The 24,897-nt window shown below is 43.1% G+C and overlaps 1 protein-coding gene across 3 annotated transcripts in view; it reads left to right on the top strand.

The window, feature by feature from the left end:
- The window catches only part of LOC134340478 (aryl hydrocarbon receptor-like), a 169,469-nt gene that overhangs the window by 24,119 nt on the left and 120,453 nt on the right, over positions 1–24,897 (top strand). For all 3 annotated transcript variants that reach the window (XM_063037788.1, XM_063037787.1, XM_063037789.1), the window contains exon 2: positions 18,874–19,061. In XM_063037788.1, coding sequence (XP_062893858.1) covers positions 18,874–19,061 — 188 coding nt within the window. The remainder of the gene's footprint in view (positions 1–18,873; positions 19,062–24,897) is intronic.

The raw sequence follows: 24,897 nt of genomic DNA, 5'->3' as shown, positions 1-24,897 counted from the left end.
TATAAGATCATGAGGGGTGTTGATAAGGTAAATGGTCACAGTCTTTTCTCGGGTAGAGAAATCTTAAGCTGGAGGGCATAGGCTTAAGGTGAGAAGGGAAAGATTTAAAGGGTTAAAGTGAGAGTGGACCTGAGGGAAAGCCGTTCACTCAGTGAGTGGTGGGTATGTGGAATGAGCTGGCAGAGGAGATGGTGGAGGTAGGTATAATTACAACATTTAAAAAGCATTTGGACAGATTCATAGCAAAGATTTACGAGGGGTGATTGATAAGTTCGTGGCCTAAGGTAGAAGGAGTCAATTTTAGAAAACCTAGCACATTTATTTTTCCTACATTTACACACTTAGTCCAGCGGTCGTGGAGCATACGGATCCCTTCTTTGTAGAAGTCGGCGTCTTGGACCTCCAGAAAGTGGTCCACAGCAGGGGTGATTGATAAGTTCGTGGCCTAAGATAGAAGGAGATGAGTTATTAGCTTGAAACTTTCTGCATTTTCAGTCAATGAGTTGAACTGCTCGTGCATTTAACGAGAGCTGTATAACTCATCTCCTTCTACCTTAGGCCACAAACTTATCAATCACCCCTGCTGTGGACCACTTCTACAAAGAAGGGATCAGTATGCTCCACGATCACTGGTCTAAGTGTGTACATGTAGGAAGAGACTATGTTGAAAAATAAATGTGCTAGGTTTTCTAAAATTGACTCCTTCTACCTTAGGCCATGATCTTATTAATCACTCCTCGTAGAGAGTTGTGACTCAAACACAGGCAGGTGCGATTAGCTCGGATAGGCATCCTGAGTTAGACCAAGAGGTCTGTTTCCATGCTGTATAACTGAGTCTGTGAATCAGTAGCCACTTTGCACACAGGAATAGCACATTGATATTGAGAAGAAGAATAAGAGTTAACTGCTTAAAAATATTGTCCCCAGGCAGGAGAAATAAATTTGCCATAAAGTAGCATCAATACATTGTACTTTGCTCCAAAATACATTCCATTGCAACTTAATTGAAAAGTGTTGGCATTTAGAGGGATCCTGGTGTCCTTGGACACAATCACTGGAAGTTAACAAGCAGTTAAGGAAGACCAAAGAGTATATTAGTGTTTATTGCAAGAGGGTTTGAATGCAATTGTAAAGATGTCTTCACGGGTTTATACAGGTTTCCCCCGCCATCCGAAGGTAGAGCGTTCCTATGAAACAGTTCGTAAGCCGGAATGTCGTAAAGCGAAGAAGCAATTACCATTTATTTATATGGGAAAATTTTGTGAGCGTTCGCAGACCCAAAAATAACCTACCAAATCATGCCAAATAACACACAAAACCTAAAATAACACTAACATATGGTAAAAGCAGGAATGATATGATAAATACACGGCCTATATAAAGTAGAAATACTTCTCTGCAACGATTGCCTGCACAGATCTCCGTACCGAAAATCTCACGCAAGCGCTGTTGGCATAAACGTGCTTTCCAGTAACCTTTAAACTATGAAGCTGCCAAATCTACCAAATAACACGTAAAAATACACAGCCTATATAAAGTAGAAATAATGTATTTACAGTGTAGTATCACTTACCGGAATTGGGAAGACAGCGCCGAGCACACTGATGATGGTGTGTTAGACTGAGTCGTTGCAGGCTGGGGTGGTGCAGTGGCCACCACCCTCCAGGCCACCGACCCGATACATTGCCGCGAAGAATGCAGCGGTAGCCGGGAGGCACACAGCACATCTTTAAGAAAAAAACCGAAATAAACATGCTAATTAATTAGGTGCTGCCCGGCACGTAAATGTCGGCCCAGATCAGTGCCGATTGCATTGCCTCTGATCTGGGCCGACAATTACGTGCTAGGCGGCACCTAATTAATTAGCATGTTTATTTCGGTTTTTTTCTTAAAGATGTGCTGTGTGCCTCCCGGCTACTGCTGCATTCTCCGCGAATCGGTACAGTATCTGTCCACGGCCTGGGTGTTGGGGTGGTGGGACACTGGGGTGTCATCTCGTCGTCTTGTTTCCATTAGGGCAGGCAGCTCATCTTCTGTGACTGCTTGCCTCGATGTCACAGGTCAAGGTTCGTCGTCTGCTGTGGCTGATGTCGAAGGCTTGCTTGACTGCTGAGCCTCGCGCATTTTTCTATCACAGAGTTCTTTGTAAGCACACAAACCATCCTGCAAATATCCCCTAAACCTACATACCCTTTCAAAATTAAAGTCATACTTTATCATTGCAGCGAAAATCTCACGCAGTTGCTGTACTTTTGCTACTGCATTCAGTTTTGATTGTTATCCTTTCCTCTTCCAATTGCATCAGCTCTTCATCGATCAGATCTCGGTCATGGGATGCCAAAACCTCTTCAACATCATCTTCGTCAGCTTCCACAAGCCAAACTCACTTTGTCCTTGCTTCGTTCACCACGATCGAAACGCTTAATTATGTCTAGTTTTACACTAAGTGTAACACCCTTACGAGCTCTTTCAGGCTTTTCCAATACCTCAGAACTCATCTTGCTAACGGCTGCTCACAGGCATGTGTTTAAGCAATGCCATTCCGACTCCGGGGGAGAGCGGCTGCTCGGGGCGCGCGCTGCTTTTTATCGCGCGCTGCCTTTCTTCGTAACAGTGAAAACACCTTCTGAAAGCGAAAACAGGGAACTAATGTAGGTCTTTCGTAACAGTGAGGTTTCGTAAAGTGAACGGTCAAAAAGCAGGGGACACCTGTATATGTTTATGTATGCATCTGTTCTCCTTCTGTGAGGATATACTTGTGATACAGGGAGTGCAGTGAATATTCACGAGGTTGATTCCAGGATGAATGTTTTGACCTTTGAGGAAAGTTTAAGCAGATTGGATCCAAACTCGAGAGCTTAGAAGAATCAGATCTGGTCTCATCAAAGTGCAGAGATGGTTTCCCTGCCTAAAATTGAGGGTCACCGTTTCAAAGTAATGTACAGAGGTGAGAAAATGTTTCTTCAGATAGAGTGTACAGAATGTTTGGAATTCTATCTAAGAAGGTTGTGGAGGCTCAGTCACTGAGAGGAATTAAGATAGATTTATAGAAGATAGACTTTTTAAAGATATTAATGAAATCAAAGTATGTGAGGTTGGTGTAGCAAAGTCATGTTGAGGGGAAAGATATCATGGGTAGAGCAGACATAAGGGCATACATACTCCTGCTATTATAAGAATAGAAATCTTGAACAGGCCCTTCAGCCTACTATGATTGTGCATCAAATTAAATAATCCCACCTGCCTGCGTATGGTCCTTATTCCCTGCAATAAGCTTTGGAGACAGAATGCAATCTGCTGATGCTTTCATACTCCAGAATCAGGTTTATTATCACCGGCATGTGATGTAAAATTTTGTTAACTTAACAGCAGCAGTTCAATGCAATACATAATCTAGCAGAGAGAGGAAAAAAATACTAATAAATAAAATAAAACATATTAAATAAACAAGTAAATCAATTACGTATATTGAATAGATTTTTAAAATGTGCAAAAACAGAAATACTGTATATTTAAAAAAAGTGAGGTAGTGTCCAAAGCTTCAATGTCCATTTAGGAATCGGATGGTAGAGGGGAAGAAGCTGTTCCTGAATCGCTGAGTGTGTGCCTTAAGGCTTCTGTATCTCCTACTTGATGGTAACAGTGAGAAAAGGGCATGCCCTGGGTGCTGGAGGTCCTTAATAATGGACACTGCCTTTCTGAGACACCGCTCCCTGAAGATGTCCTAGGTAGTACCCAAGATGGAGCTGACTAGATTTACATGTTTAGCAGTGCTGAGTGGGATGGATTTCCAGGCAAACCTTTTAATGGTATTGAGATGGGATAAATATTGACTGGAATATACTGCAGAGAGAAGACAGAGTCTCAGTTTAGATCTCACCAGAAGTGAATATAGGCTGATTTAAAAGATGGTGAATAACCCAGTGCTGGTGTGTTTGAGTACCTTCGAAAGCTGAGCGATCTGAAGATGGATTAGTTACCTGCACCAGATGGATTACACCCCAGGGTACTGAAAAAGGCAGTTAAAAAGATAGTGAAGGTGTTGGTAATGATCTTTCAAGCATTACAAGATCAGACATCCCATCCTGCAAAAACTCATTTCAGGGAGGTCTCAACTCATAGCAGTCTGTGTCAATGAATTTGTTAATTTTGCAAGACATCAGATTGACAAGTGTTTTGTGAGACAGCTGACTTCTGAATTCTGTCGTAATGTGCCATGTTCACAATAGCTGCTGTCTTGGTTGATGAGCAGGCATAGTTTTTTGCTAGTTCTGAATCAGGAAACATTTTCCTGAATAGCTTGCCTGTGTGCTTACACACCTGGAATGGCAGGTTATGCTCAACGACAAAAGATGTAAAGCACACCTCAGCTCTAGTGACCTTCTCTGTCAGACTTTAGTTTTCTGCTGAAAAGAACTGTGAAATACTTGAGCAGCCTTCCCTGCGCTCAGCCTCCCTAATATGTTGTGGTCCCTAAAAGAAATAAAAGCATAAAGTGTATCCTTATTACAGGTGTGCGCTGCTTAACGTCCATTCGGACAACGTCCGATGGCATATACGTCCGTACTCACTCACTCTCTCTCTCTCTCTCTCTCTCTCTCTCACACACACACACACACACACACACACACACACACACCCACCCTGCAATAGTCGGGATCAGACCTTACATTTTTACATCGAAATGGGGGATTTTAAATGAGTGATTTAGAAGTTCTGTATCTTCAAGTTCAAGTTTATTGTCATCTGGCTGATTGTCCACAAACGAAATAACCTCTGTCCGGACCACAGTGTAGCTACAATACATATATCACACACACCACATAAAACAATATATTACCATATTATTTAATAAAGTGTAATTCAAAATGTATGTAAAGTGCGCAGCACAGGTAAACAGATCGCTGTCCTAATGACGAGAACTTGGTGGGGGCCGGGTATTTATTAAAATCGGTTTTTCTTCTGAAAACGGCTGCGCCTAAACCAAGCCCATCGCGGGCTTCAATGTACCTGTAAGTGGAAGTGTTTCAGGAAAAAACCCTGAAGAATTTACTTGCTGCAAGCACATTTTTAAAGATGTCTTAGCGGACGATTTTGGAATTTCGCTCCAATTTAAACCCCGCTCTAATCCCCTTTAAGACGCCAATGTGCCCCGCCCGTATAGGACAGCCTCACGTAGTCAGGTTGTCACTGACAGGCTTAGGAATTTCTTCGCCAGGCTTTTGTACTTCATCGCCGACAGTTGTCCGGATGATTTCAGAGTCATTACAGACGGCAGTAACTGAACTGATGGAATATGGAAGAGAGAGAGAGAGGTCAACTGTGAAGCCCACCCACAGAGAAAACTGATAGGTCTACTTGGTACAAAGAGAGATCAAGCAGGATTCATTCATTTTCTTTCTTTTTTTCCCCCTCCCTCTCCCTCTCTTAAAAAAATTGATTTCTGGGATATTGTATATAATTTGCAGGCATCAGGGAGCCGCTATCGATATGCGTGGAACTCCTGGGAGAGGTGGGATGTCTGCAAGATTCTGGAATGGTTCCAGAGGACTGGAAAATTGCAATTGTCACTCCACTCTTCAAGAAAGGAGTGAGGCAGAAGAAAGGAAATTATAGGCCATTTAGCCTGAATTTAGTGGTTGGGAAGATGTTGGAGTCTATTATTAAGGTTTCGGGATACTTAGAAGCACATGATAAAATTAGCCAATGTCAGTATGATTTCTTTAAGGGGAAATCTCACCTGACTAATCTGTTGGAATTCTTTGAGGAAGTAATAGGATGGACAAACGAGAGTCAGTGTATGTTGTTGGATTTTCAAAAGGCCTTTGACAAAGTGCTTAACAAGACGAGCCTATAGCATTACAAGAAAGATGCTAGCATGGATAGAAGATTGCCTGACTGGCAAAACTGGTTAGCTACCTGTGTTCCACAGAGGTTGGCATTGGGACACTTCTTTTCACGTTATATGTTAATGATTTGGATGATAGAATTGATGGTTTTGTGGCCAAGTATGCAAATGATACGAATTTAGGTGGAGGGGCAGGCAGTGCTGAGGAAGCAGGGTGTCTGCAGAAAGACTTGGATAGATTAGGAGAATGGGCAAAGAAGTGGCAGATGGAATACAGTGTCGGGAAGTGTATGGTCATGCCCTTTGGTGGAAGGAATAAGGGTGTAGACTATTTTCTAAACAGGGAGCAAATTCAGAAATCGGAGGTGCAAAGGGACTTGGGAATCCTTCTGCAGGATTCCTTAAAAGATTAATTTGCACGTTGAGACAGTGGTGTGGAAAACAAATGCAATGTTAGCATTCATTTTGAAAGGACTAGAATATAAAAGCAAAGATGTAATGCTGAGGCTTTATAAGGCATTGGTCAGACTGCACTTGGAGTATTGTGAGCAGTTTTGAGCTCCTTATCTAAGAAAAGAAGTGTTAGCATTGGAGAAGGTTTAGCTGATATTAATGAGATGATTCTGCCAATGAAAGGGTTAATTTATGAGGTACATTTGATAGCTATGGGCCTGTACTCACTGGAGTTTAGAAGGAGGCATGAATCTCATTAAAACTTATTGAATATTGAAAGGCCTAGACGGAGTGAATGTGGAGAAGATGTTTCCTATAATGGAGGAGTCGAGGAACAGAGGGCAAAGCCTCAGAATAGAGGGATGTCCCTTTAGATTGAAGATGAGGAGGAACTTCATTAGCAGAGGGTAGCGAGTCTTTGGAATTTATTGCTTCAGACGGCTGCGGAGGCCAAGTTACTTGGTATATTTAAAGCAGAGGTTGATGGTTTCTTGATATAGTCAGCGTCAAAGGCTATAGGGAGAGGACAGGAGAATGAGGTTGAGAGGGTTAGTAAATTAGCCATGATGGAATGGTGGAGCAAACTCAGTGGGCCCAATGGCCTAATTCTGCTTCAATGTCTTGTGGTCTTGTAGTGTAAGGTTGGTTAGTTGGTGTGAATCAGCCTTAATGTCAGGGGCCAATTGTAGCTGGTTGAGAACAACAGATAGGGGCAAAGGAGGAAGTATCCTGGAATGTGTATTGAAAACAGGGTGTTCAAAGTTTGGCATGCAGTGGAGGATATGTTGGGACAAGTATAGACTTATTTAAGACTGGAAGAAGTACCTTGTGCTTAATCACTTTCTTGCATTGGATCGACTGGCAAGAGTGAAGGGGAACTCTGATTTGACTGGGAAGGAAACCATTCAAGCTGTTGTGAAATTGCCTCAGTTCTTTGTTTTCATTTGGCATGTCACCTTTGTCACAGTTCATACCATTCTGTGCCTAAGATTTTGGGTGTGGATGGGGCGGTATGGGTCACACCACAATATATGAGTATGGTCTGACATGTCATTGCAAGACTGAGGGATTGCTGCTCTGTGAAGGTTGTCCTCCCTTGACAGGCACTAAAATGTGCCACTGTCAACCTGCTCGGTAGGGGATCGATACTGGCTGCAGGGGACACAGTTTCCCCAAGAGTCAACTTGGCCACTGAGAACAGTTTGTTTGCTTAATTGCCTTGTTGTCTTTTATGGGATTTGCATTCGCAAACACGAGGAATTCTGCAGATGCAGGAAATTCAAGCAACACACATCAAAGTTGCTGGTGAACGCAGCAGGCCAGGCAGCATCTCTAGGAAGAGGTACAGTTGATGTTTCGGGCTGAGACCCTTTGTCAGGACTAACTGAAGGAAGAGCTAGTAAGAGATTTGAAAGTGGGAGGGGGAGATCCAAAATGATAGGAGAAGACAGGAGGGGGAGGGATGAAGCCAAGAGCTGGACAGTTGATTGGCAAAAGGGGTATGAGAGGACAGGAGGCCCGGGGAGAAGGAAAAGGGGAGAGGGGAAGCCCAGACGATGGGCAAGGAGTACAGTGAGAGGGACAGAGGGAGAAAAAGAGAGAGAAAAAGAATGCGTGTGTATATAAATAAATAACGGATGGGGTATGAGGGGGAGGTGGGGCATTAGCGGAAGTTTGAGAAGTCAATGTTCATGCCATCAGGTTGGAGGCTACCCAGACGGAATATAAGGTGTTGTTCCTCCAACCTGAGTGTGGCTTCATCTTTACAGTAGAGGAGGCCGTGAATAGACATATCAGAATGGGAATGGGACGTGGAATTAAAATGTGTAGCCACTGGGAGATCCTGCTTTCTCTGGTGGACAGAGCGTAGGTGTTCAGCGAAACGGTCTCCCAGTCTGCGTCGGGTCTCGCCAATATATAGAAGGCTGAGGACAAGGGGAACCCTGTTCCTAGTGGGGTGGCGGGAGGATGGAGTGAGAGCAGATGTGCGTGAAATGGGGGAAATAATTCCAAGTCCCATTCCCATTCTGCCTTGTCCTCACCTACCACCCCACCAGCCTCCGGGTCCAACATATTCTCCGTAACTTCCGCCACCTCCAATGGGATCCCACCACTAAGAACATCTCCCCCCCGCTTTCCGCAGGGATCGCTCCCTACGCGACTCCCTTGTCCATTCGTCCCTCCCATCCCTCCCCACTGATCTCCCTCCTGGCACTTATCCTTGTCAGCGGAACAAGTGCTACACATGCCCTTACACTTCCTCTGTCACCACCATTCAGGGCCCCAGACAGTCCTTCCAGGTGAGGCGACACTTCACCTGTGAGTCGGCTGGGATGATATACTGCGTCTGGTGCTCTCGATGCAGCCTTCTATATATTGGCGAGACCCGACGCAGACTGGGAGATCGTTTCGCTGAACACCTACGCTCTGTCCGCCAGAGAAAGCAGGATCTCCCAGTGGCTACACATTTTAATTCCACGTCCCATTCCCATTCTGATATGTCTATCCACGGCCTCCTCTACTGTAAAGATGAAGCCACACTCAGGTTGGAGGAACAACACCTTGTATTCCGTCTGGGTAGCCTCCAACCTGATGGCATGAACATTGACTTCTCTAACTTCCGCTAATGCCCCACCTCCCCCTTGTACCCCATCTGTTATTTATTTATTTATTTATTTACATGCACAACATTCTTTTTCTCTCTCTCCTTTTTCTCCCTCTGTTCCCCTCGCTATACCCCTTGCCCATCCTCTGGGCTTCTCCCCTCCCCCTTTTCTTTCTCCCTAGGCCTCCTGTTCCATGATCCTCTCATATCACTTTTGCCAATCACCTGTCCAGCTCTTGGCCCTCCCCCTCCCCCTCCCCCTCCCAAATCTCTTGCTAGCTCTTCTTTCAGTTAGTCCTGACGAAGGGTCTCGGCCTGAAACGTCAACTGTATCTCTTCCTAGAGATGCTGCCTGGCCTGCTGCGTCCACCAGCAACTTTTTTGTGTGTTGCATGGGATTTACATTGTCTGGATACAACCACTGGACTGCAATTAGTTCATTCAGTGCTTCCTGAGACATTCCTATGCACTTGGATGTCCTGTAGAATCTTAAAAGATGGGAGGAGACTAATCAACCTCTCATATCAACACAACCACATGCATTGCATTTATCTGTAGCTCTTCTTGGGATGTAAGCAGAGCAAACATTGCTTACTATACTTGATGGGAATCAGTTCTAAACAATAGAATTAAAATTTAGTCTGTTGGATAACGCCTTTGGTCAATGTTAGCAACAGAGATGTAGGATGTTAAAAGGCACTAAATCAGAGCTATTTGGTCCGGTCCTTCATAAGAAGATTAAACAAACGGGGTTCACAAGACTGTAGTTAATTAGTTGGCATGGATACTGAGTAACATACAGGAACAGGGGTCATTTTCAGGTAGGCAGACTGTAACTGGTGATTGCCTCAGTGCTGGGGCCTCGGCTATTTACAGCCAACATCAATTACATGGATAAATGGATAGATTGTAATGTATCTGAGCTTCTGACATTACATGGCTAGTGGGAAAGTGAACTTGGAGAGGAGGATTCAATGATGCTGCAAAGATCAGGTTACGTGAAGAGACATGATGAGGGCAAATGTGGAGTTATGCAATTCGAAGAACAAAAATAAAGGCACAATTTTTTCTTAAATAGTGAGAGAACTGAGAAATTATAGTAGGTCTCTATACCAATGAAAAGAAATACTTAGGGCAGAGGGAGTGGTTCAATAAACTAATTCCTGGGATTGATGAATGGGTCTTTGAGGAGAGATGAAAGGTATAAAATGCTGAAGGACCTTGGCAGTTAAATGCTGGGAGCATGTTTGTCCCAGACTGAAACCAATTGCCATTGTTTCAAATTAAAGGGGTTGGCTATTTCTTCTCAATCTGATACAATAAACCCTTTATTTTGAAACCGTGGCAGTGCTGTGGAAGCTGAGTAAAAGGAACATATTAGAAAGTGACCGAGGTTGCTGGATTCCCAGACACTACATTAATTAATAGGTGTGGTGATCGTGGGATCAAAGATCAGCCTGATGATGTGGTGGAGCTGGCTGTAGGGGCCAGATGCTCCATCAAAAATAATGCTCCAGGCCTGATTGATTCTCTGTGGAGTCGTGTTGGTGTAATATTGCTAAGCTTTGTTCTCAGTTGTAACTCTGTGTTTATTTTTGACCACAGTATTTCAAAGAAGCAGTTAGAACATTTGAGATGATGTGTATAGGAATAAACCCAAAAGCCGACTGATTGGAACATAAGGGATGTGGAAGAGGAAAAGATCCTAGAGTTGAATAGCTTTCATAAAAAGGAAGAAATAAGGCGTTATTGCGTGCCAGTGGCGATTCACAAAGGCGTCCATAGTGAACAGCTGTGTGTTCAACCAAGTGCAGGTCAGTTCATTTGAACGGTGGACACCAGTTGTCAGTGATATGAGAAGCTGTAAAGTGTCAAAGGTCTACACTTAGGCAGAGGCTGCAGAGGGACCTCTGTGGAAGAGCAGAACCTTGGTTGGCATTTTTCCCAGAATCGCAGTACTCCATCAGGAGCACCGTCCCATAACAGGAATGTAGCAGTGGTTCCTATTACTGCTGGCAACATGTTGCTGCTTTGCTGGTACTTGAAGTCTGTCATAAATAAAGATCAGATTCATTTTTAAAATGTACACGTTTAGTCATGTCTGACTCGACAGGCCTGAACCCAGCTTGTACTTTGAACCACAGCAAATCTAATTTTGATGAGTGCTGAAGAAGTTGCCTCCTTTTGGAGATTGTTAGAGGGCAGAGGTGAATGTTTAATGCAATAGGAGAACATGAAAACATAAGCACTGGGTGCAAGAGTTGGCCTTTCAACCTTTTGAGCCTGCTCCACTGTTCAGCAAGATTTTCCTGCTGGGTTCCATCTTCCTCCACTTTTCCTGCATCCCTTCGATGCCCAGTGTGGGATTGGAAACCAGCTTGGAGCTCCAAGAATATGAAGCATTCTCAGTTAGGATAATTATCCCAGCCAGATACCAGTGCTTCCTCGTCCCGCAGTTTAACAATTTCCATTTTCCTTAGAGGCATCCCATGTGTCCACATGTCGGTAGAGACAAACCATTTTTCCTGGGGTCCTGCAGATTTCCCTAGCCAAGTATGTATCTGCACCTTTTTCAAAGTTTGTGTTGAACCTGCTTCCAGGAATAATGCATATAGCAACCTACTATATTTAAAGCAAATATTCCCCTAGTATCTAATAAGACCATAAGATATAGGAGCAGAAGTAGACCATCGGCCCATTGAGTCTGCTCTGCCATTCAATCACGGGCTGATCCAATTCTTTCAGTCATCCCCACTCCCCTGCCTTCTCCCCTTAACCTTTAATGCCCTGGCTAATCAAGAACCTATCTATCTCTGTCTTAAATGCACCCAATGACAGCCTCCACAGCTGCTCGTGGCAACAAATTCCACAGATTTACCACCCTTTGACTAAAGTATTTTCTCCGCACCTCTGTTCTAAATGGACGTCCTTCAATCCTGAAGTCGTGCCCTCTTGTCCTAGAATCCCCTACTATGGGAAATAACTTTCCCATATCTCATCTGTTCAGGCCTTTTAACATGAGATTTCCCCCCTCAATCTCCTAAACTCTAGGGAGTACAGCCCAGGAGCTGCCAGACATTCCTCATATGGTATCACTTTCATTCCTGGAATCAATCTTGTGAATCTTCTCTGAACCTTCTCCAGTGTCAGTGTATACTTTCTAAAATAAGGAGCCCAAAGCTGCACACAATACTCCAAGTGTGGTCTCACGAGTGCCTTATAAAGCCTCAACATCACATCCCTGCTCTTGTATTCTATACCTTTGGAAGTGAATGCCAACATTGCATTCACCTTCTTCACCACTGACTCAACCTGGAGGTTAACCTTTAGGGTATTCTGCACAAGGATTCCCAAGTCCCTTTGCATCTCTGCATTTTGAATTCTCTCCCCATCTAAATAATAGTCTGCCTGTTTATTTCTTCCAGCAAAGTGTATGACCGTACACTTTCCAACGTTGTGTTTCATTTGCCACTTCTTTGCCCATTCTCCTGAACTATCTAAGTCTCTCTGCAGGCTCTCTGTTTCCTCAACACTACCTGCTCCTCCACCTATCTTTGTATCATTGGCAAATTTAGCCACAAATCCATTCATCCCGTAGTTCAAATCATTGACATACGTCGTAAAAAGCAACGGTCCCAACACTAACCCCTGTGGAACTCCACTGGTAACCGGCAGCCAGCCAGAATAGGATCCCTTTATTCCCACTCTGTTTTCTGCTGATCAGCCAACACTCCACCCATGCTAGTAACTTCCCTGTAATTCCATGGGCTCTTATCTTGCTAAGCAGCCTCATGTGCGGCACCTTATCAAAGGCCTTCTGAAAATCTAAGTACACCACATCTACTGCATCTCCTTTGTCTACCCTGCTTGTAATTTCCTCAAAGAATTGCAGTAGGTTTGTCAGGCAGGAATTTCCTTCAGGAAACCAGCTGGCTTTGGCCTATTTTGTCATGTGCCTCCAGGTACTCCATAATCTCATCCCTGACAATCGATTCCAACAACTTCTCAACCACTGATGTCAGGCTAACAGGTGTATAGTTTCCTTTCTGCTGCCTCCCACCCTTCTTAAATAGCAGAGTAACATTTGCAATTTTCCAGTCATCCAGTACAATGCCAGAATCTATTGATTCATGATAGATCCTCCTACCACGATAGAGTAGACAGCTTCTTGCTATCTGTTCCACTTGATCTTCTTAGTTTTGAACAGCTCTCTTGAACTGCTGATTGGTGGACAAGTGGGACAGTCAGCTCTGCTTTAGGTAAATGCCCAGAATGCAAATATTTCTATTACGTGAATGTGCATTCAAATTGTAGATTCATTTCCTCTCTTTGCTCACCGCGTGCCTTCCTGTTGACGGTGAAGGAGGAGACTCTAGCTCCTGGAAAGTGTGACAGTTCAGACCACATCAAACATCTAAGTGTATTCACCTCCTGAAAGATGGTGTAGGAGACCTTTGTGGTGGCTGCTTTTCTAAATGTGAGTTTATATTAACGCATTGTTTCTGAGCTTCATCTTGATGGCTACTTTTACATGTGGTTGCATCAAGCAGTGTGTCAAGCCTAATGCCACAGACACCAAATGTTATATTGAAATTCTACCTGTCCTTGGATGCACCTGACCTCTTTGCTGTGCAGCGTTCCAGTCAGTTGGACTTGGCATTACTACTTGTTCTTTGTCCTTAAGTTTCTGTGAAAAAGCACCTTCAACCATGTCCATCAGGCAGTGGTCAGCACACACCATCTTGGAAGTACTGTGGGAGAAGGATGCAATAAGTTCTGTGGGATGCTTCCCTGAGCAGACTGTCCCAGATATTTGATGGAATGTCTCATCGACAGAACTTGCCAACAAGTACCAAGACTTTTCTTGGCTAGCAGTGAGAGGGGCCCTCTCTATCAGATTCTTCCTGTATGGACAAAAGTTCAAAGTAAATTTATTGTCAAAGTACATATATGTCACCATATATAACCCTGAGGTTCATTTTCTCACAGGCACACCCAATAAATCCATAATAGAATAATAACCATAATTGAATCAATGAAACACCGCACCAACTTGGGCATTCAACCAGTGTGCAAAAGGCGGCAAACTGTGCAAATACAAAAATAAAAATAAATAAACAATAAGTATCGAGAACATGCAATGAAGAGTCCTTGAAAGTGAGTCCGAAGATTGTGGAAACAGTTCAGTGATGGGGCAAATGAAGTTGACTGAAGTTATCCCCTTTGATTCAAGAGCCTTGATGGTTGATGGGTAATAACTGTTCGTGAACCTGGTGGTGTGAGTCCTGAGGCTCCTGTACCTTCTTCCTGATGACAGCAGTGAGAAGAGAGCATGCCCTGGGTGGTGGGGGTCCCCGATGATGGATGCTGCTTTCCTGTGACAACACTTCATGTTGGTGTACTCAATGGTGTGGAGGGCTTAACCTGTGATTGACTGAGTTGTATCCACAACTTTTTGTGGGATTTTCTGTTCAAGGGCATTAGTGTTTCCATAACCAGGCTGTGATGCAGCCTGTCAACATACACTCTATACTGCGCATCTGTAGAAGTTTGTCAGAGTTTTAGATGTTGAGCCAAATTTTCGCGCGCTCCAAAGGAAGTACAGACACTGCTGTGTTATCTTTGTAATTGCACTTGCACACTGGAGCCAGGACAGTCCCTCTGAAATGATAACACTGAGGAATTTAAAGTTGCTGACCCTCTCCACCTCTCTTCATCTGATGAAGACGGCTAATGATCCTCTTGTTTCCTTCTCCTGAAGTCAATAATCAGCTCCTTAGTTGTGCTGACATTCTGCATGAGGTTGTTGTTGTGGCACCACTCAGCCAGGTTTTCAATCTCCCTCGAATATGCTGATTCGTCACCACCTACGATTCATCCAACGACAGTGATATTTCAGCAAAGTTGAATATGGTACTGGAACTGTGCTTAGCCGCACAATCATATGTAAAGCGAGTAGAGCAGGGGGCTAAGCACACAGCCTTGTGGTGCATCTGTGCTGATGGAGATTGTGGTGGAGATGTCATTGCCAATCTGAACTGACTGGGGTCTGCAAGCGAGGAAATTGAGGATCCATTGCACAGGAGGGATTGAGGCCAAGGTCTTGAAGCTTATTCATTAGTTTTCAGGGGTGATAGTATTGAATGCCACGCTGTGGTTGATAAAGAGCATCCTGATGTATGTGTTTTTGCTATCCAGATGTTCCAGGATTGAACGTTGAGCCAAAGAGATGGTGTCTGCTGTGGATTTGTTGCCCTGGTGGGCAAATTGGAGCGAATCCAAGTTGCTCCCCAGGCAGGAGTTGATGCGGTTCATTATCAACCTGTTAAATCACTTCATCACTGTGGATGTAAGTGCTACTGGTCGATAGTACCTCAGAGGTTAAAGATCTAGGTGAACACTCCAGCCAGTTTATCAGCACAGTACTTGGCTAGTTAACCCATCTGGGCCGATGCTTTTTGTGGGTTCACCCTCCTGAAGGCTACTCACACGTTGGCCTCAGACTGAAATCACAGGGTCATTGGGGTGGTGGAGTTCATGATGGTTTTTCCATGTTTTGACGGTCAAAGCGAGCATAGAAGGCATTGAAGCGAAGCCCTGTTGTCGCCTACATCGCTTGATTTAACTTTAAGAGGTGATAGCATTCAAGCCCTGCCACAACTGTTAAGCATCCTTTGTGTTTAGTCCAGAATTGTCACTTCACCTGTGAGAAGGCTTTCCAGAGATCATACCTGGGCCTCTTGAAACTTTTTTGGTCACCGGACTTGAATGCCTCTGATTTGACCCTCAGCAGATTGTGGATCTCATGGTTCATCCAGGGCTTCTGGTTGGAGCAGACTCTGAATGATTTTGTGGGGACACACTCGTCCATTACTGTTTTTATAAAGTTCATGACAACTGTGGTGTATTCATTCAGATGAGTCCTTGAACATGGCCTAGTCCACCAACTCGAAGCAATCCTGTACCCACTTCTCTGCCTTCTGCAACCACCTGAGCAAGCCCAGTGCTGTCAAGTCTGACAGAATGTTTAAGGAGGTGGCTTGACATCACTACAGAGTTGAATCAGAGTTTTTGGATGCCAACTGACGACTCAATGTGCAAAGTGTTGTAATGAATTTACAATATGATGGATATTGTTGTGCCATCACTGCACCAGTATTTCTGCTGCACAAAATCCTCTTCACTTCATCACACTCCATTCCAATATGCATCTGTTCCTTTCTCCCTCGTATACGGTATTATCCAACTCCGCTCGGATATTTCCTATAATGGCAAAATCCACATTGTAACTACTGTCTAGGTAAAGAAATTCCTCCTGTTAGGGAGCCATGCCATATATCCTCTGAGACCTTTTTCTGAAGAAGTTGCAGCATGTTTGCTTTTAAGAGTTGTTCATATCAGCACTTGACGGAGGAAAAAAGAAATAGATCTGGGACAGTGGGAGATTCCTGTCAGTGTGAAACCTAGACCACAACACAGACTGGAAGGGCTGATTGGTCTGAACTCCTGATTGTAATTTGTCTATAATTTATTGTAACACTCACTATCTAAGCTTGCAAGTGAAGGACGGTAACTGGAGTTAATAAAGGATACTTGAGTTGGGAAAGGGAACTTGGTGAATATGTTGATGGTATAAGTCTTGTCATTCACTTGCACTTCTTTTGTTTTTCTTTTCATTGTTGGTTTAGTTTGTGCCGTTTCTGCAGAGTCATTGTTACAGCAGGGTTGCCAAGGGTGGAATGATGTGGCAGCACGAGAGACTGCAGATGCTGGAATCTGGAGCAACAAACAATCTGATGGAAGAACCCAGCAAGTTGAGCAGCATCTGTGGGAGAAAAGGAATTGTCCTTGTGCGGGGTTTTGACTTGAAATGCCAACAATTCCTTTTACCTCACTGATGCTGCTCAGCCTGCTGAGTTCCTCTGGCAGATTGCTTGTTGCTGGAAAGAAGTGGTTGTTGGTTGATATTGGAAGCAGTTGGCTTCTGGTACAGTCCAGGACTGTATCAAATGATCTAAAAAGCTTTGGTGTAGGGAAACTGCCTTGCATTTTTAATTGGAAAACAAGTATCTTGATTAGTGAGAAGATTCTAGCCAGATAGACAAAGATAACTTTGCTAGAATTCTATTGCAATCTTCGTCATGCAAGATGGGGAAACACTCAGCACTTTATACTAATTAATTATGTGCAGAGCAGTTGTCACATCTTTTTGCGCAGGGAGGACCAGACTGGAAATCTAAAACAATTCTAAGGGATGTTTATGTGTATGTGACAGTCTCAATTTTCCTGGGTGACCTTAGTTACTTCAGTCCAACTATATTCAATGGAATCTAACAGTAGCAAACCAACTTTCTGTCATTTCCTGATACTTGCATTGGGAAATCTGGGGGCTGAACCCTGGTTACATTTGGCACTAGCTCAGTCATTCCATTCATAACAGTGGAGAAGAACAGCTCCAAAGGAGAGGGGTAAATTTGAAGCAATTTGCCTTTTTTTGGATTGATTTGAGTGTATAAGGATATTGTGTTTTCTAAAATTTGTTTTACTTTGAGAAATTGAATAGGTATTGTAATGTTTTTGAGGGAACAAGGACCGAGGTCGCAGGTATAAAGTAAAGGGAAGGGAATGAAGGAATGAATAGTGATATGAGAAAAAACCTTTTTTCTTTACATAGGTTATAGTTGAAATCCGGAACACACTGCCTGTGATGACAGCAAGTTTCATTGAAGTCTTTTAATCTATGGTGGGAAAAACATTGCCAGGTGATGGACATGGGGATCAGGGGCTAGAACGAGTGAGTTGTTCTTATTGGATTGTGAATCTTTGGAGTTTGCTCTGTGTTGTTGAGGTGGGGTCATTGAATATGTTTCAGAATTGCAGGTAATAGGGAAAGATAAGATCAGCCCTGATCTTATTGAACGGCACAGTAGGCTAAAACAGTTGAATGGTCTCCTCCTGCTCCTAATTCTTATGTTATTATATGCTGGTATGGGTGTCCAGTGATATTTTATGAAGGCTGTTAAGCTCCTGAGGGAGGAAGACATTGGAACATGCATATAAGGGGTTAGGTCTGAGTTCAGATTACCAGATAACAGCAGCTCAGAATTGTCAAATCCATACTCTTGCAATTATAAAAATGTACAATAGTACTATCACAGACATCCCACCTCTCCTGGAACTTCCGGGGGTCTCCCGCGTATTAATAGTGGCTCCCTGATGCTCACAAATTATATACAATATCACGGAAATCAATTTTTTTGAGAGCGAGCGAGAGAAAAGCAAGAGAGAGCGCGAGAGTGACCACGAGAGAGAGTGCACGCGTGCGAGAGAGAGAAAGCAAGCAAGAGCGAGCGAGAGCGAAAGCGAGGGAGAGAGCGAGAGAGAAAGCAAGCAAGAGCGCGCGAGCGACAGAGAGAGAGAGAGAAAAAAAAACGAACGAACACGAACCATTGCAGAGTGTTCCAAAAAAATTAAAAACGTATGTCACCCCAGACTACACTAAAATGTACCCCTGCCTTATAGGGGTCAAAATAATGACAGTGTTGCTCACTGCACTGTTTGCAACAATGACTTTTCTATTGCCCATGGTGGGTTAAGACTGTAAAAGACATGTTGAGGTGAGTTTAACAGGTGTCATTCGTTCATTAGCATAGCTAACGTTATTTAAACAGGCTGGCTATCTGCTAAGGAGCTACTCTATTGCAGACATCCCACCTCTCCCGGAAGTCTCCCGCAAGTTGATGGTGCTACCTCCCTGAAATGAGTTTTTGCAGGGTGGGATGTCTGCTATCAAAAGAGTTAGCTAAATCATACAAGATTGACAATTGACTGGATTTGCTTGGGCCTCACTGGGTTTGTTGAGCAGGATACCAATTTCAGTTAGTTGCCTCAGAAGTGATAATTTTGTTTGTGGTGTTGGTGAATCTATCCTTAATTTTCTTCCTCTGTTGCCTTCTTGCTAACCCAGTGCCGAGCAGGGAACCGGAAATGCCGTCAAGTCCAACCCTTCTAAAAGGCATCGCGACCGGCTCAACGTAGAATTTGACAACCTACTGAGTCTGCTTCCAACCACTGAGGATGTTGCTGGGAGGTTGGACAAACTGTCTGTGTTGCGTCTCAGCGTCAGCTGCCTCCGCCTTAAAAGGTTCTTTGATGGTAAGGGCTGTGGACTTTTGACATCTTAATTCATTGCATGCTTTTAATGAACTGAATTCTGAATGCTCTTTTAATTGAGTGGTAGAAAACTTGCCATGCAGAAGGCCATTCAGCCAATTGTTCCAGTACCAGTCAAAAATGAACTGCCCAGACTGACCCCACCTTGAGCACCATGTCCCTAAGTCTACAGGTCATACCTCTTCATGTACTCATCAAGTATTGTATTAAGTCTAGTTCAAGTTCAAGTTTATTCTCATGGACGTACAAGCACAGACTATAAATCCCATGAAATTTAGCTTTTTGCAGCAGCACCACAGTACATTACAAAACATAGGCAAACATAGGTTTACATAAACTTAAAGTAACATATTATACATAACTTAAATGTGAACAAAAATAAATAAAATAAATATAATGTCATTAGTGCAAGATTGTGTGTGAGAGCGAAAAAGAAATGTACTCTGAGGGAGTGTTTGGGTTTTTCAGTTTGGTTCAGGAACCTTGACGTGTGTCTCCAGGTTTCTCTACTTCCTATCTGATGGCAGCAATGAGAAGGGGGCATGACCTTGATGGTGATGGTCCCTGATGATGGATGTTGCCTTCTTGAGACATATTGTAGCTGCCCTTGGTCGGGATAGCTGTACTCACGATGGAACTGCCCAAGTTGACCACTCTCTATAACCTCTTTCATTCCTGGGCATTGGAGTTTCAGTTTAAATTGTACAAACGTTCAGTTCTTTTAACAATTACCAAATCTGTGCCTTCTGGTTTCTGACCCCACTGTTAAACAACGTAAGTCCTTTCTCTTTAATCTGTCGAGGGCCTTTATAATTTCAAACACCTTGATTAAGTCTCTCCTTGGTCTCTTTTCTTACCCCTCTCCATCCAACCTTTTGCTATAATATTTCAGGTCCGGCAATATCCTTGTAAATCCCCTCTACACCCTCTTCATTGTGATTTCACCTTTCCAATAATGTGGTAACCAGAACTGTAGAGGGTATTTAAGCCGTGGTTTAACAGCTCTTGCATACAGTTGTAATATAACCTCTCTCTCTTATATTATGTGTCTCAGATAATAAAGGAAAACTCCTCTTCTGCCTTTTTCACCACTTTGTTGATTTGTTGTGCTACCATTAAGAATATGTGGATGTGTATTCCAAAGTCCTTCTGCACCTCAATATCCTCCCATATTTTGTATATAAACAATGATCAAGGGGCTGAATACTGAGCTCTCTGTAATGTCCCCACTGGTAACACTCTTTAACAGGCCTACATTCTGTTTCCTGCCATTGAGTCAATTTTGACTCTAATTTGTCACTCATTCTGCATCCCACAGACTGACTTTCTTGAGGAGCCTTGTTATAATCCTCTCATCAACCCTCTATATTACCTCTTTTTAAAAAAAAATTCAATCATTAATCAGATATGACTTTCCCATAATAATCTCATGTTAACTGCCCCTGATTAATCTGTACTTTCTATATAGTTTACATTGTCACTTTGAATGGATTCCTATAGACTTTCCCACCATTAAAGTTATACTAACTTTCCTATAATTTATCTTTTATCCCTTACTCTCCTTTTAAACAATGTGAGTGTTCCTATATTCCTGTAATTCAGGAGGAATCTCTAGTCAGAGTCTCTACAAATTTGTCACTTGATTCTCTTACTAGCCTGGGACCCATTTCATCCTGGCCTGGCAATTTATCCAACTTCAAGGATGTTAAACTGCTTAACATTTCTTCTTTTACTCTTTTTATCTCATCCTCAACTACAAAATTGCCACCATCCTCTTCTCCTCTTCTGAAGGTAGTTGCATTCAAAATACCCAAGCTCTACACACAGTAGATTGTTTACAGGTCTTGCTCCTCTTCTTCTTTGTGTAGATAAAGCATCTTCAGATCTTCTTTGACCTGTCAGTGCTTTTTTTTTCATGCCTCTTTGCCTTCCTAATTTCCCTTTGAATTTCACTCCTATACTTTATAAACTCTTGTATATTTTCTGTATATGTTATACCCACACCACCAGGTTCAGGGAACAGTTATTACCCTCAACCATCAGGCTCCTGAACCAGTGGGGGATAATTCCACTCAACTTCAATCACGCCATCATGGGATCCCACAACCTATGGACTCTACATCTCATGTTCTCTATTTATTGCTTATTTATTTATTTTTTCTTTTGTATTTGCAGTCTGTTGTCTTTCGCACATTGGTTGTTTGTCAGTCCTGTTGGGCGCAGTCTTTCATTGATTCTATTGTGTTTCTTCGATTTACTGTGTATGCCCATAAGAAAATGAATCTCAAGGTGACTTGTATGGACTTTGATAATAAATTTATTTTACTTCACTAATATTGAGCCACGGTGCCTTGAATGGGCTTCATTTCTTTGCTTTATGTTCCTCTCTCTGCAACTTGTCACCCAGGCCTCAAAATTTGGTAGCTACACTTGTTTCATTTTGGGAACATTTTTACACTGGGACCTTTCTATCTCTCTCTTGCTCTGAGACCAACTTTTCCAATACAGTTTTTCTGATATCACTACTTCTCAATCTAGTAAAATTGTCCTTGCCCCAATGTATCCTCTGCTACCTGTATCTTTTGTCCATAACAATGTTGCATGCAACTGAATTATAACTGCAGACTCAAAAGAGATCAGCCTCTTCATCTGAGCCCAGTTTCATTGCTTAAATCCAGAATTATTTTACTTACACACACATGCGCTTGCATTCATTATTTTCCAGGATACTGACGAAAACTTGAAGTAGTACCGTGCAGTCCTTTAAGTCGTGCGGAGCAAGCAAGAAGGTATTAGTTTTAATGCATTGGAAAGACAGCACCTGTGACAATGACATACCGCCTCAGCACTGCAATGGAGTTTCAAACTACATTTTGTGTGCAAGGCTCTGAACTCGGGACCCTCTTGACTGAGAGGCAAGAGCGCTAACTCGCTGATGTTGATCGACATAGTGTATGGCTGGCTGCTAATCATTGAGGATATAAGCCCCATGCTAAACTGTTAGGGGCAGGATTGCAGTTTATGGAACAACAGTAGTCACTGGATTCTGCTAGGATTATTTCATTGTGTAGAGTGAGTACGTGGAGCTTCTCCAATGGATCAAGCTCCATGGAAGCCTGACTGAGGAAGTGTCTTGGACATAGTTCAGAGCACCCAAACACTGAACAATTTAAAAAAAAAACCCTGCCTCTTTCCCTCTCAGCATGAAAATATCAGATTTTTTTTTTCAAAAAGTGTAGAGTTCCACTCAAAAGTGAATTCTGTCACATTTCTCTAAATTCAAGCAGCTTCCAGGATTCTGTCTTGAGCCTAAATTGAACCCGCCCCCTTACAGTGTTCCCTGGTAACCACTGGAATCTCGCCAAAAGAGATTGTACAGTGAGTGACAGCCTGCTATTTAACTGTGAAAAGCATAGGCAGCAGAGCTGTTGTCCACAACATTCCCATACAGAGGCGATGACCCCAAAGTCTGGGCGTTGTGCTCTTTTATTTTCTTTCCATCTCTCCCTCCCTCCCTCCTTCCCTCAAAGTATGTTAACAGTTTCATCCACACTCTAGAAAAAAAGGTTTCAGCCCTGAAAGAGTTAATCTGGCAGAGATTACCTGTTGTTCTGTGAACCGAAAAGTGTGTGGTGTGTAACAAGGAAGGAGTTGTCACGAAATATTGATTTGTGTTGGACTTTGCAGTTCTCAGACTGAGATTTCATTGTGCAAGGGTGAGATCTGTAACATAGATAAGCAAGTTTCAAGATCTCGGAATAATGGCATCCTTTCTGTAGGTAAAGGCTAACGTTGTTCAGTTGCATTTCCGGGTAAGGACTAAGTTCAATAGCCTGTGCCGTTCACTGGGAGAATTTGCTAATACACTAGCAATTTGTATTGTTGCCCTTCAGACTGTATCTGTGTAAGTGTGTGTGTTCCACCCAGCTGCCATTGTCTCCATTATTGATTCACTATATCTCTGTGTCACAGTCTGAATATTCATATTTATTGCCTTGAAGCATGCCTGACAGCCTGTGCCCTTATCGGATTGTCTGTTTCTGTGTCCCCCTTTTTTAGATAGATAGATATACTTTATTGATCCCGAGGGAAATTGGGTTTCGTTACAGCTGCACCAACCAAGAATAGAGCATAAATATAGCAATACAAAAACCACAAACAATCAAACAACAAAATGCAAACTATGCCAGATGGAAAATAAGTCCAGGACCAGTCTATTGGCTCAGGGTGTCTGACCCTCCAAGGGAGGAGCTGCAAGTCCGATGGCCAGAGGCAGGAACGACCTCCTGTGCCGCCCAGTGTTGTACCTCGGTGGAATATGGCCGAAGTCCAACAGTAAAAAGTTCAATATCCGGTCTACAAACACGTTCCTCGATCGTAATATGACCCGGATTGCATGCGGGTTTTTTTTGTCCATGCTGCTGCACGTGTGCCTGTCTCCCTGTCTGACAGTCTGTATCTGTGGCCTTGGGCATGATCAAGAATGACTTGCTTTCACTCCCATTTTGTGGGATCGTGGATGATTGAAAAGAGCTGTGTGGGAGCCACAGACTAATCCACAGATAAGGCAGGAGCTAGCTGAGGGAACGGAATGTTCCACTATTTTCACTAGGCTTCATATGCACTCGTAGAACGGACTTGAGGTGCTCAGTGCCATCCATATTTTTGCCCTATTTTGAATTGAACTGGACCAGCAATTCCCATGAGTCAGTGAGGATGATATATTTTTCTATGGCATTTGAAAGAGAACCTTAAGTCATTTCCTCTGTCCTCAGTCTCTTTATGTTTGTCCTCTGTCTGCTTTGCAGTGACATGCAAGTTGTGATTCTCATCATTGGGTCCACTTCAGACCCTGTTCCAGTGCAGATTGGGGTCTGTGTCATCCAGCGCTTCTTCCAATGTTCCTTGTTGCAATGCTGCACCTCATCTCCAAGCTCCTGCTGGTGTGGGGTTCATCCAGTAGAAGAAGAGGGAATTGTACTATGTCCACTCCTGAACCAAGATCACTCCATCTCTAATTGTTGAATTGCAGGATTCAGGCAGTGCTTATGCAGGATAATGCTCAAATGCTGAGCTCCAATCATTTGCTGACATTCATAAAGTGTCTGAGAGAATGAGCCTTAAATTTAGCAGCCAAAAAATTCAAGGCCCTAATAGCCTTTTATGCTATAAAAGTTCAAAGTAAATTTAAAGTACACATGTGTCACCATATACAACCCTGAGATTCATTTTATAAATCCATAATAGAATCAATGAAAAACCACACCAACGTGCAAAAGACAACAAACAGTTCAATCACAAAAATAAATAATTAAGCAATAAATATTGAGAACATGAGACGAAGAGTCATTGAAAGTGAGTCTATAGATTGTGGGAACATTTCAATAGTGGGGCAAATGAAGTTGAGTGAAGTTATCCCCTTTTGTTCAAGAGCTGATGGTTGACTGGTAATAACTGTTCCTGAATCTGGTGGTGTGAGTCCTGAGGCTCCTGTACCTTCTTCCTGATGGCAGCAGTGAGAAGAGAGCATGGCCCGGGTGGTGGGGTTCCTCGAAGATGGATCCTGCTTTCCTGCGACAATATTTCATGTAGATGTGCTCGATGGTGGGGAGGGCTTTACCCATTATAGACTGGGCCGTATCCACTACTTTTTGTAGGATTTTCCGTTCGAAGATATTGGTGTTTCCATACCAGGCTGTGATGCAACTAGTCAATATACACTCCATTACACATCTATAGAAGTTTGTCAAAGTTTTAGATGTCATGCTGAATTTTCACAACTTCTAGGGAAGGAGAGGCGCTGCCGTGCTTTCTTCAC

Source organism: Mobula hypostoma, chromosome X1 (assembly GCF_963921235.1).
Source record: "Mobula hypostoma chromosome X1, sMobHyp1.1, whole genome shotgun sequence".
In the NCBI taxonomy this organism is placed as follows: domain Eukaryota; kingdom Metazoa; phylum Chordata; class Chondrichthyes; order Myliobatiformes; family Myliobatidae; genus Mobula; species Mobula hypostoma.
Note: the sequence above shows the minus strand (reverse complement) of the source record. Positions and strands in the feature narration are given on the sequence as shown.